Raw genomic sequence first — 12,538 nt, 5'->3', positions numbered from 1 at the left:
GCTAAACACTCAAACAATAGTTATGGATTTGATCTGCCCTGGAGATTAGGTCTTGGGAGGGAAGGGGCCACTTTGATTGTGGGGAGTGAATTTCAATGTCTTCAAGCAGCACAGAGAAGGGAACTAATCCAGACTGAGCCTCTACTAAGTGCTAAATATTAACAGAAACATTACAGAGATTAGTTTATTCAGTGTCACAAAGGCCCTACAAAGTAGACTTTATTTTTTTGGAGAGAAGGAATCATTTCAAAGGGATTAAATAACTTGTACAAGAGCCTACAAAAGTAAGTGGCGGATCTGGGGTTTGAACTTAGCCTGTCTGACTCTAAAGCTTCTCTTTTCCCCCAATATTCTGCCATTGTCTCTTAGTGGATATATCTTGCCACTTCTGTATTTCTCTCATTGCTATGCTGTTTAGATATTCAGTGTAATAGAGAGGTAAAATTTTTTTTAAAAAAGATTTAGTTTTTCTCCTTTTTTCTCCCCAAACCCCCCTGGTACACAGTTGTATATTCTTAGTTGTGGGTCCTTCTAGTTGTGGCATGTGGGATGCCACCTCACCGTGGCTTGATGAGCAGTGCCATGTCCGCGCCCAGGATTCGAACCCACGAAACCCTGAGCTGCCTGCAGCGGAGCGCGCAAAATTAACCACTTGGCCACGGGGCCAGCCCCAAGAGGTAAAACTTGGTCTTCAATATGCTTAAGAGCTCTGTTATCCTCTATCTATATCTAACGGGCTCACTGGAGCTGGCCCGGTGGCACAGCAGTTAAGTGCCCACGTTCTGCTTCGGTGGCCCGGGGTCCGCTGGTTCGGATCCTGGGTGCGGACATGGCAACCCTTGGCAAGCCATGCTGTGGTAGGTGTCCCACATATAAAGCAGAGGAAGATGGGCACGGATGTTAGCTCAGGGCCAGTCTTCCTCACCAAAAAGAGGAGGATTGCCAGCAGATGTTAGCTCAGGGCTAATCTTCCTCAAAATAAGTAAATAAATAAAAGGTTCACTGTTCTGCTCCTTTCTATGGGGCCACCTTTGAACTTCCAAATGAGGAAGACTTATTGCTGAGGAGCCCCTTGAGGAGACAGAAGACCAGGGGCACTCACTCCCAGTGGTGACTTGGGCGGAAGAGGGGCGGAGAGGGGGATGAAGAAAAGCTGCCCTTTTCTTTAAACAAAGATTTCACAAACTTTCCATTCAGATTATGGGTTATTTTTATTTTCTCTTTGCTTACCTACATGTACTAATTTTCCCACAGAAAACATAAGTACAGAAAAACTTCTGCTTTGGGGCTGGCCGGGTGGCGCAGCGGCTAAGTTTGCATGTTCTGCTTCTCAGCGGCCCTGGTTTCACTGGTTCGAATCCTGGGTGCAGGCATGGCACCACTTGGCACACCATGCTGTGGTAGGCATCCTACATATAAAGTAGAGGAAGATGGGCACAGATGTTAGCTCAGGGCCAGGCTTCCTCAGCAAAAAAGAGGAGGACTAGCAGTAGTTAGCTCAGGGCTAATCTTCCTCAAAAAAAAAAAAAAGAAAGAAAGAAAAATTTCTGCTCAGAGTAGTTTTGTTCCCAAGAGTTCCTGGGTCTTCAGGAAGAACTCATCCAGCTCTGAGGTGAAAATACTACAGGCTGTGCTATGGACTGAATTTTTGTGTCCCCCCAAAATTCATATTTTAAAACCCTAAGCCCCAATGCGATGGTGTTAGGAGGTGGGGCCTTTGGGAGGTAATTAGGTTTAGATGAGGTCACAAGGTACAGCCCGAATGATGGGATTAATGACCTTAGAAGAGGAGGAAGAGACTAGCACTTTCTTTTTCTCTGCCTTGTAAAGAGGCAACAAGAAAGTGGCTGGCTATCTGTAAGCCAAGAAGATGGTTCTCACTAGACACTGAATCTGCTGGCACCTGGATCCTGGATTTCCCAGTCTCTAGAACTGTGAGAAATAAATATTTGTTCAAGCCATCTAGTCTATGCTATTTTGTTATAGCAGCCTGAACTAGGACAGGCTGTAAACCTTTTTCTCTTTCTCTGATGGAAATTGGACCAATTCCTAGAAACGGACCAGCAACTTTGGAATTGCCCTCTTGTCTAGGGTACCAGGGAAGTCAGAAAATCAGAGGTTCCTTTTAAGCAAGTCCTCCCTGGGTCTGAGGACTTTTTGTTGTTGTTGTTGTTGGCAGGGATCGGGAAAGGGTTTATTTTTTTTTCTTTCTCTCTTTTTTTATGAGGAATATTAGCCCTGAGCTATCATCTGCTGGCAATCTTCCTCTTTTTGGTGAGGAAGACTGGCCCTGGGCTAACATCCGTGCCCATCTTCCTCTACTTTATATATGGGATGCCTACAACAGTATGGCTTGCCAACCTCTGCACCCAGGATCCGAACCGGAGAACCCCGAGCTGCCAAAGCGGAACATGCGAACTTAACTGCTGCGCCACTGGGCCGGCCCCAACAAGGGAAGGGTTTAAGACACGTGCTTTGGGAGATTCTTTTCCTTTGTCTCTACGTATCTCTGACCTCTCCAAAAATGTTTGAGAGAATAGTTGTAATGAAAGATTGGCTTGAGACAGCAGGAAAATTTGTGAAATCCCAGACTCTCAGAATGGAGAGGGATCTTAGAAGTCTTCAGTTCTACCTGTTTGCCTTTCACAACATGAATGGCACAGTGGTCCATTGTTGGTCCTAGCTAGTTATTAGAAAGTGAACTGCAATGTTCTTCTGCATTCTTTGTTGTGCCCTCTGGGGTTTTGAGGAATGAGTCTGCTGCCATTTCTGGACAGCAGATCTTCACTGGGTTTCTCTTTTCTAACCTAAACATCCTCAGTCTGAGTTGCTCTACCCAGAAACCCTTACCACTCCACTCACCCCTTGGAGGAAACTCTCTTGTCTGTCTATACCCTTCTGGAAGTGCCCAGAACTGAATAACAGTTTTCATAGTAGGGTGACCAGTGAGGAGGATGGTAGGAAAACTCACGTGCCTAGCTTTGCTCACTGTTGAATAGGACTGTCTAAGGTGACATTAGTCAGTTCTGGCAGCTGGGTCACACCTTGGCTCATGGCACACATTCATTTGGTCAATGTGAGCCAGCAGGATTTCTTGCATGCTAGTATCATGAGACACTATAACTGGGCCAGAGAGAGGCTGAGAGGTCTTATTTATGAATAATCTTTAGAACAGAGCAGCAATTTTCCCTTCTACCTCCATTTGATGTCACTGTCCACACTGCAGTGTCTTCCTGAGTCATCTTAGATCTTTGGGCCTGGGAAAAGGGCAAGGTAGTGGAGGGCCAGTCATCTCTAGCTTTCAGAGTTTAAAGTTGGAATCTCTGCTCTTGCCTAAAATTAATTATTAAAATATTTATTGAATGTCAGTTATGCACTGAGTACCAAGCCGGGTACTGAAGATACAATGGAAAGTACAATAGACATGGAGCTTATAAAATCTTGTGAGTGAAAATATAGTATTAATTAAATAATCACATAAATAAATATATAATTCTAAAATATGATAAATGCTTTGAGAGAAAAGGAGAAGGTTCTATGAAAATATATAATGGGGAATCTGACTTAGTCTGACCTAATCTTTAAGTCCTTGAAGAGGTGACACTTGGTTTCCATCATTGAAGGAAGAGTATGAGTTAACTGGGCAGTGGAGGGTCGGGGAGGCAGTTATGGTTGGAAAAGATATCATAGGCAGACGGAAGAGTATTTGAAGGCCCCAGCAGGAATGAGATGATGAGCTTGATTCCGTCACGCTTGGCAGAGTAACATACAGCAGGCTATCGGTTGGGAGATGCGTTGGTCAGTTGAGGGATGGGTGGAGTAGGGCATTTATTTTGGTTTATGGACCAGATGGCAGAGAGGAAGAAGCTAGCCTTCCCAACACAGTGATATCAGTATCTGCATGATGATGTCCACATCATCAGGTTGTTGACTTTGCATTGAATTTAGATTGATCTGGCAACATGCTCCTCCCTTACTACATGTTGACCTCAAGTTTTTTTACTCATCCTATCCTGGGAAACACCCTAGGGGTAGGAGCTGAGGTCAAGAGTTCCTTGGGTGTGGGCTTTCCTGTGGCTGCCTGATTCACAATGTCCTAGCATGAGTCCCAGCTGCCTCCAGGAATGGACAGAACAAAAAGTGACAAGCATGTGAATGCCAGGGATGCCAGGTGAGTCACTTCCTATTGTACATCTTTTAGGTTCAGTTCCAAGGTGACAGTGAGGGCAGAGTTCACAAATCTGAGCTCAGCTCTTCCGGGCAGAGAACTCCTTGTCAGTGGTGCCATCTGCAGGGCATTAAGGAATTTGCCAGGAATTTGATGGGATTGGGAGGGGGAAATGGCATCTCTCTCCTCCCTAGTTCAAGCCTCTTAATCTGAACATGTCCCTAAATCACAGCCCTGGTCCTCCATAGGGCTGAAAGACCCCTATTCTCTCTGATCTTGTGGCAGGCAATATTTAAGACACCTGCTCCTACAAGGCAGGAGACAGGACTGTGGTTATCACTTTCCTTCTTCCCTGCCAATTAAATCTGTCTTCTGTAAAAACAATGCGCTGGGCTCCTCCCATATTAAGCTCACCTCAAGGAGGTTAAGAATGCTGTGGTTGTGAAGGCATTTTGACATTCTGGTGTTAAAAAAACAAGAGTAGGTGGGTGTAAATTGAAGGTGTTGACTACTTAAGGTTAATTATCATTGGTATCATTATCATCATCCTCACCATCTCTAAGTAAGTCCCCCTTGGACTCTTACTTATTTCTATTTTTTTTCTGAATAAATGGCTTGTTCTTCCTTGGCAGTGGCTCTGGAGTGCTGCTGAGCAGAGCTGTTAAATCCTGGGGTGCCCTGCCCCTCATCTTCCAAGCTTGGACACACATGTCTAAGCTCACAAGTCCTCCAAGACGTGATTGCCCTATTTGCCACCCCCTCTGAGAAAAGCAGGATGGAAATCTGTAGTGCAAAAGGGAAAATAGGCCCAGAAGCTTAAGAGAGCCTTACTATTGACAGAACAAGAGGTCAAACATCTCTCTGTTTCCTAGGCCTCTCCACCATGAGACTCAACTTCTTGGGAGGTATTTAAAGAGACCTGGGCTCAGAAAGAGGGTGAATATATTTTACAGAACTCTAGGGTTTAATGTTTATGTTGAATAGAATGATAAAGAATCTGGCCTAAGAGGTAAATAAATAATCATTATTTATTTTTGCTTCCCTTGGAGCATTTCATGGGCCATAAACATTACCAGGCTCTGTGCTTGCTGCTGGGGCACAGATATAGATAATAAGACCCGAGTGACCCCCTAAAGGAATGCTTGATGGCATTTCTTGGCTGCCTCAGCATTTCATTATATCCATCCTCCTTCCCATGTCCCACACTTGGTATCTCATGTCACCAAAGGCTTTGACTACTAGTAACTACTAGTTGTCATCTTGACATATAAGATGATTGGGAATAGAGGAGACAGGAAATATTGAATTTGAGCAACAAGTTGGGTCAATAACCAAGTAATTAGGGTTTAAAGGGGATTGGATAGTTCAGGAAGAATATAGATAGGAGGTGTCTGTTCTAAAGGATAGCTTAAAAGGCAAACAAAAATTCTGAAATTCAAGTTTAAACTTTAGAAAATGGAAAACCTCTTCTCTCTAAACTACGTTTCCTCTCTCTTTAAAAATGAAATATTTCAAGCATACAGAAAAAAAGGGTAATATAATTAGTATTGTTCTATTTGATAGAAACGTTAAACTTTTAGGGTTTTGTACATAACTTCCATTGATTCTCACCTCCTGTCATTGTATATTTTCCTCCCATATTGACTAGGACTGACATGTAACAAATAGGATACTGTAGGAATGACAGAGTGTGACTTTTGAGGTTAGGTCATAAGACAGTTCAGGTTCCTACTTGCCCTGTCTTGGATCACTCACTGTGGGGGAAGCCTGCCCCCATGTCACAAGGACACTCAAGCAGCCCTATGGAGAGGTCCATGTGGTGAAGAACCAAGGCCACCTGCCAACAACCAGCACTAACTTGCTAAGCATGTGCGTGAACCACCTTGGAGGTGAATCCTCTAGCCCCCATCAAGCATTCGGATAACTGCAGCCTCAGTCAACGTCTTGACTGTAACCTTATGAGAAACTCCAGGACAGAACCATCCAGATAAACTGCTCCTGAATTCCTGACCCTCAGAAACTGCATGAGGTAAGACAGTTGGTCCTCCATATCTGCAGGTTCTGTATCCTTGGATTCAACCAACCATGGGTGGAAAGGTGTACAATGGTTGCATTGGTACTGAACATATACAGACTTTTTTCCTTGTCATTATTCCCTAACCAATATGGTATAACAACTATTTACATAGCATTTACATTGTACTAGGTATTATAAGTAATCGAGATGATATAAAGTACACAGGAGGATGTGTGTAGGTTGCATGCAAATACTATGCCATTTTATATAAGAGACTTGAGTATCTGCATATTTTGGTATCTGCCAAGGGTCCTAGAACCAATCCCTTGCAGATACCAAGGGACGACTGTACACATATATTGCTTGCTTTAAGCCACAAAGTTTTGGGGCAATTTGTTATGCAGCAATAGGTAACTTAATAAAATTGCAAACACCTATGTACCTACCACCCAAGCTTAACATCTTGGCTTGTTTACTAGAGGTCTTTTCTTTTCTTTGTTTGTGAGGAAGATTGTCACTGAGCTAACATCTGTGTCAATCTTCCTCTATTTTATGTGGGATGCTGCCACTGCGTGGCTTGAGGAGTGTTGCTAGGTCTGCGCCTGGGATCCAAACCTGTGAATCCCAGGCCATCGAAGTGGAGCACACAAACTTAACCACTAGGCCATGGGACTGGCCCCACAGATCTTGTATTTTCTTAAAAATGCAGGGGCTGGCCCCATGGCCTAGCGGTTAAGTTTAGCACATTCTTCTTCGGCAGCCCAGGTTTGTGGGTTCGGATCCGGGGCGTGGACCTACACCACTGTCAGCCACCCTGTGGCTATGACCCACATGTAAAGTAGAGGAAGATTGGCACAGATGTTAGCTCAGGGCTAATCTTCCTCAGCAACAAAGACCCAAACAACGCCCTCCCCCCACCAAAGCCAAACCCAAATAAAACATCAGCTACAGTTGAAACCCTGGCTTCTTCTCTATCCTACCCTCTCGCTGCCTTGTTTCTCAGAACTCTGTACAAAGCACCATGGCACAGTCTATACTGAACATGTCCTTCCCTGACTCTAGGCCACCTGGGACAGCTTCCTGAAAAGCAAGCTCTCCCTGCGCTGCTTTGCTGCTGCTTCCCAGGCTCTTGTTTTGCAGAAAAGAACAGAGGGACATTTTAAGTCTTCAGATCTCTCAAGACGGTCTTCCTCTGTGAGTTCAGCACTAATTCAAAATCTTCTATCCCCATTTGGTCACTAATTCAGTTTCAGGTTTCCCCTCAGGACTTTAAAGCCCTGATATCTGCCTCCTCCAGGATCTGTGGTAGCTATATTTGCATTGCTGTGCTGGGCCTGCAATGCCACCCAACAGCTTTCTCCCTGAATTATCTATACCAAGTCAGATTGTTTCTTTCAGGAGCTGAAAACAACTATTTTGTAAGTTTACCGGCTTTATGGGCTAGGAAAAAAACTGGGAAAATGTTGGTATTCTCTACTCTTAAACCAAGACAGCAACACCTTCAGCAGACCATAATAGTCCCTACGCTTTCTGAATCTGAAATGCACATTTTCTCCTAGGTTTAATCCTCTTATTTGTATCCTGTTTGCCTATCTTTATAGTCCTTTAGATGTGGTCAAACTATACATTTGAAAGAATGTAAACTATGCCAAGTGCTAAATTGTAAATTCATCCTTTTACAAATGTTGCCACTTCATGCCCCTGTAAAGCAGTGCTCTTCTACAAATGCACGTGGCTTATTCTTCCTATTTGGTTTTCTCCTATAGCAGGATTTTTGTTGATCACCAGGAATTCTGATCCTGCTTTTCCTCCTCCCATTATAGGGTTGGAAACACAACTTTTACCTCATCATGCTCAAATTTTTTTTTTGAGGAAGATTAGCCCAGAGCTAACTGCTGCCAATCCTTCTCTTTTTGGTGAGGAAGACTGGCCCTGAGCTAACATCTGTGCCTATCTTCCTCTACTTTATATGTGGGACGCCTAACACAGCATAGCATGCCAAGCGGTGCCATGTCCGCACCTGGGATCCAAACTGGTGAACCCCGGGCCACCGAAGCAGAACGTGCACACTTAACTGCTGCGCCACTGGGCCAGCCCCTCAAATATTCCTTTAATAAACCAGCTGTTTGTTCAAGAGTCACTTTGAGATTTTTCTTGTTACATTGGTAAGTTGGCAGCACCTTTTAAATAGCAGTCACATTATTTGCAGGATATTCCAAATTTCTTACTTATACTTAACTCATTAATAATTGCCCAGTAATCTCAAGAGCTAGATTAGCTCTGGGTCAGCAGAATGACTTTTTGGCACATCATTTTTCCAAGCCCTCTATGACCTGGATTCTAACACTGGTTGAGGTGATATTAACAGTGTCCAAATCCAGTGTGTGCTTTTCCAGACCAGTGTGTTCCCTTTGCCCATAGAGGTAGCTAGACAGGAACTGCCATTCTTGTTATCACCCACCACCCTGTTACAGACTCTATCCTCCAGGTATAAAGAGTATTAGTATATCCTGCATTGGAGAAATCAATTTACAAAAAGCACAGAAGTCAAACTTTCTTTCTTAAAGCTTTTACTTTAAGACATAATGGAAAAATCTTACAGGGACACATTTAAAAGCAGAACATGATCACAGTTAAAAGAAAGCGAAGACAATCTAAACAGAAAGCTCTAACGCCTGTCAGCTAACGTTTAAGCTGAAATTCTGCGTATGACATGCTGAAGGGCTGAAAGGAATGGTAATTAGTATTCCTCTCCTTCTTCCTCACCCTCTCCTTCAACAGAATCCACACCGACCTCCTCATAATCCTTCTCAAGGGCAGCCATGTCCTCACGGGCCTCAGAAAACTCTCCCTCCTCCATGCCCTCACCCACGTACCAGTGTACAAAGGCACGCTTGGCATACATCAGGTCAAACTTGTGGTCCAGGCGAGCCCAGGCCTCAGCAATGGCTGTGGTGTTGCTCAGCATGCACACAGCTCGCTGTACTTTGGCCAGGTCTCCACCAGGGACCACAGTGGGAGGCTGGTAATTAATGCCAACTTTGAAGCCAGTGGGGCACCAATCCACAAACTGGATGCTGCGCTTGGTCTTGATGGTGGCAATGGCAGCATTGACATCTTTGGGAACCACGTCACCACGGTACAACAGGCAACAAGCCATGTATTTACCATGGCGAGGGTCACATTTCACCATCTGGTTGGCTGGCTCAAAGCAAGCATTGGTGATCTCTGCTACGGAAAGCTGCTCATGGTAGGCTTTCTCAGCAGAGATGACAGGGGCATACGTGGCCAGAGGGAAGTGGATGCGGGGATAGGGCACCAGGTTGGTCTGGAATTCTGTCAGGTCAACATTCAGGGCTCCATCAAATCTGAGGGAAGCAGTGATGGAGGACACAATCTGGCTAATAAGGCGGTTAAGGTTAGTGTAGGTTGGGCGCTCAATATCGAGGTTTCTACGACAGATGTCATAGATGGCCTCATTGTCTACCATGAAGGCACAATCAGAGTGCTCCAGGGTGGTGTGGGTGGTGAGGATGGAGTTGTAGGGCTCAACTACAGCTGTGGAAACCTGGGGGGCTGGGTAAATGGAGAACTCCAGCTTGGACTTCTTGCCATAATCGACAGAGAGACGTTCCATCAGCAGGGAGGTGAACCCAGAACCAGTTCCTCCCCCAAAGCTGTGGAAAACCAAGAAGCCCTGAAGACCTGTGCACTGGTCGGCCTGTTAGAAAAGAGGAAAGAGAGAACAAGTTATTGCTTTTTGTATACAATCATAGTAAATATATTTTCACTTTTCAACAATTCCAAGGATAGGATCTTATTTTGACAAGAAACTCTTTAAAAAAAATGTAGCCCTTCCTGGAATTACCCAGCATTTCTTAATTAAAAATAACTTCATTAATATTTATAAAGTGACACCAAATAGTTCACGTTTTAAATGAACTTTTTAAAAACTATAAAGGAATAATTCATTTCACTCATTATTACATTTCAGTTCTGTTTGGAAAAAAGAGGCTATTTCAGATGTCTTCCTTAGGTTCATTATTTACTTAATTCTTGAGAATAAACATACCAGTTTGCGAATTCGGTCCAAGACGAGGTCGATGATCTCCTTGCCAATGGTGTAGTGCCCACGGGCATAGTTATTGGCAGCATCTTCCTTGCCTGTGATGAGCTGCTCAGGGTGGAAGAGCTGGCGGTAGGTGCCAGTGCGAACTTCATCTGGAAGAGGAAGACAAAGCAGCCACCCATCACTAACCACCTGCACAAGCCTGCCCAACCCCAGGGCATCAAGGGAGCCCCAGGGCAGACCTCCTGTCCCAGACCCCTGGGATCTCACTCGGGTTAGTGTGGTCAACTCACCAATGACCGTGGGTTCCAGGTCTACAAACACTGCCCTGGGCACGTGCTTGCCAGCGCCGGTCTCACTGAAGAAGGTGTTGAAGGAGTCATCTCCTCCCCCAATGGTCTTGTCACTTGGCATCTGGCCATCGGGCTGGATGCCGTGTTCCAGGCAGTAGAGCTCCCAGCAGGCATTGCCGATCTGGACACCAGCCTGGCCAACGTGGATGGAGATGCACTCACGCTGTGGAAAAGGAGATTAAAAAGATTAACCTACTCCAGTAGAGACTGTGAAGCAGAACAACATACTTAGAGAATCTTAATCTTACATATTTCCTCTTTTGAAACGAATTAAAGTTTAATAGTCTTTTCCCAGGGGAGAACCACTACCTTTTCGATCTACATTACTTCTAACGAATTTCTTTTCCACCTCTAAATTGGGAAGGTCTCTTTCTAGACCAAGAGAGCTTAGTCACGGCTTCCCCCCTTGGAAGACCAAGATAGGGTGGAAGCCATCCAGTGCTCAGGCCCCAGAATCCCATTTTAGGCTAGGTGGCAAGATTTCCGGGCAGCTACCAGCACAGGAAGCACGTGTCCAGAGCAGAGCAGAGGAAATATCTAGCCGCAGGGACGAGGGGCGGGGCGCTGCGGCACTGGATGAATGAGCAATTCAGGGGCACGCGCCCGGGCCCCCTTCCCAGGCCGGCGGGGCCGCGCAGCTGCAGAGGCGCACAACGGCCACGTCTGCAGAGGCACTGCCATGGTCTACCATCCTCCACTCCCCGCAGGCGTTGGGCTGAGCCCAGCACCTCCACATCTGTCAAGGCGCAGCAGGGGATTATCAGCGGCCCAGATCTGGACCAAGATCCGATTTCCATTCCCTGAAAATCCCTCACCGCCACCACCTGCTCCCACACGCATTCCTAACGCAACAGAGAGGCCAAGGAGGGACAGATGGTCTCTACACGCTTTGCGGAGCTAATTGTTCTTATACACTGGCGCAGTGCAGCACACTGACAAGGAGCCCTTCCCCACATTCATCTTTTGCTTTCATTAAACAAAAAAAAGAAAACTGAGGGCAACAGGAGCCACGCCCTCCAGCCATAGCGCCGCAGCTCCCCAGCGCGCACGCGCAGACTGCAGTGGCGGTCTCCCGCCGCTCTCTGGCGGGAAGGTAACGGTCGCGCCTGCGCCTTTGTGCCCTGTCCCTTCCCGCCTCCGCTTGTCTAGTTGAGGAGGAAGTGAGGGCGGGGAGAGCCCGCGCGCGCCCGCCAAAGGCGGGGGAAGGGAAGGGGGATGGGAATGCGCGGGAAAAGACTGTAGGGTCTCAGGGGGCCGCGCCCAGGAGATGAGGGCTAAATGAGCGTTCTAACCACGGCGGAGAGGAGCCGGCGTCTAGCCATCCCTTCCCGTAGTCCGAGAAGAAAACGCGGTGGCCGCCCTCCTTCCGGGCCCCAGCCGTTCTCCACGAACGGGGGTCTCTCTCCTCCCGCCCTCGCCTCGCCTCCTACCCTCGGAGGGCCAGCGCTGGTCCCGGCCCTCTCGAGCCAGAGGCCCTCCGCGACCCCCCGCCCCCGCTCGCTTGTCTCAGTCTCTCCCAGGAAGGGCGGCGCCGCGCACGGCCCACTCACCATGGTGGCTACGGGTTAGCAGGCGCAGGCGACAGGAGTAGACACCGGGTCCCGGTTACCGTCCCCGACAAGCTAAGAGTCGAGGTAAGTAACGCACTGAGGCTGGGGCGGTGCCGGAGCCACTTAAGTAGTCGTCCGGGGAGGGGCGGGCGGGCCCAGGCGGCGCCGCGGCCGCGGGCCCCTCCCCCGGCTCTGGGCGCCCACTCGGCGCCGGGCTCGGCCGCCGCAGAGGCGGGCTCTCCGCCCGGGGCCCCCTCCCCGCGCCTGCGGGCCGCGAGCCCGGGTGCTGCAGTCTGCGGCGCATGGCGGCTGGGGCCTGGGCGGGGGGCGGGCGCAGATCCGGAAACAGACCAGCAGGGGAATGGGAAAGGCGGCCTGCCT

General features: G+C 47.3%; 1 protein-coding gene across 1 annotated transcript; it reads right to left on the bottom strand.

Moving 5' to 3' along the window:
- Nucleotides 1–8,738: 8,738 nt before the first annotated feature.
- On the bottom strand, nucleotides 8,739–12,287 carry LOC124235481 (tubulin alpha-1B chain). The gene is made up of 4 exons (XM_046653561.1): nucleotides 12,158–12,287; nucleotides 10,548–10,770; nucleotides 10,258–10,406; nucleotides 8,739–9,906 (listed from the first exon to the last, which is right to left on the bottom strand). The coding sequence occupies exons 1-4, from the start codon at nucleotides 12,158–12,160 to the stop codon at nucleotides 8,926–8,928; spliced, it is 1,356 nt and encodes a 451-aa protein (XP_046509517.1). The 5' UTR covers nucleotides 12,161–12,287; the 3' UTR covers nucleotides 8,739–8,925.
- Between the last annotated feature and the right edge of the window lie 251 nt (nucleotides 12,288–12,538).

The sequence above is a fragment of the Equus quagga genome, chromosome 1 (genome assembly GCF_021613505.1).
Source record: "Equus quagga isolate Etosha38 chromosome 1, UCLA_HA_Equagga_1.0, whole genome shotgun sequence".
Lineage (NCBI taxonomy): Eukaryota > Metazoa > Chordata > Mammalia > Perissodactyla > Equidae > Equus > Equus quagga.
Note: the sequence above shows the minus strand (reverse complement) of the source record. Positions and strands in the feature narration are given on the sequence as shown.

What these genes read in the sequence shown, in the direction of transcription:
- LOC124235481 (XM_046653561.1), bottom strand. An exon ending in CCTGGAACCCACGGTCATTG is followed by an intron (nt 10,407 to 10,547) that starts GTGAGTTGACCA and finishes TTCCTCTTCCAG; the next exon opens with ATGAAGTTCGCACTGGCACC. An exon ending in TGGACCGAATTCGCAAACTG is followed by an intron (nt 9,907 to 10,257) that starts GTATGTTTATTC and finishes CTTTTCTAACAG; the next exon opens with GCCGACCAGTGCACAGGTCT.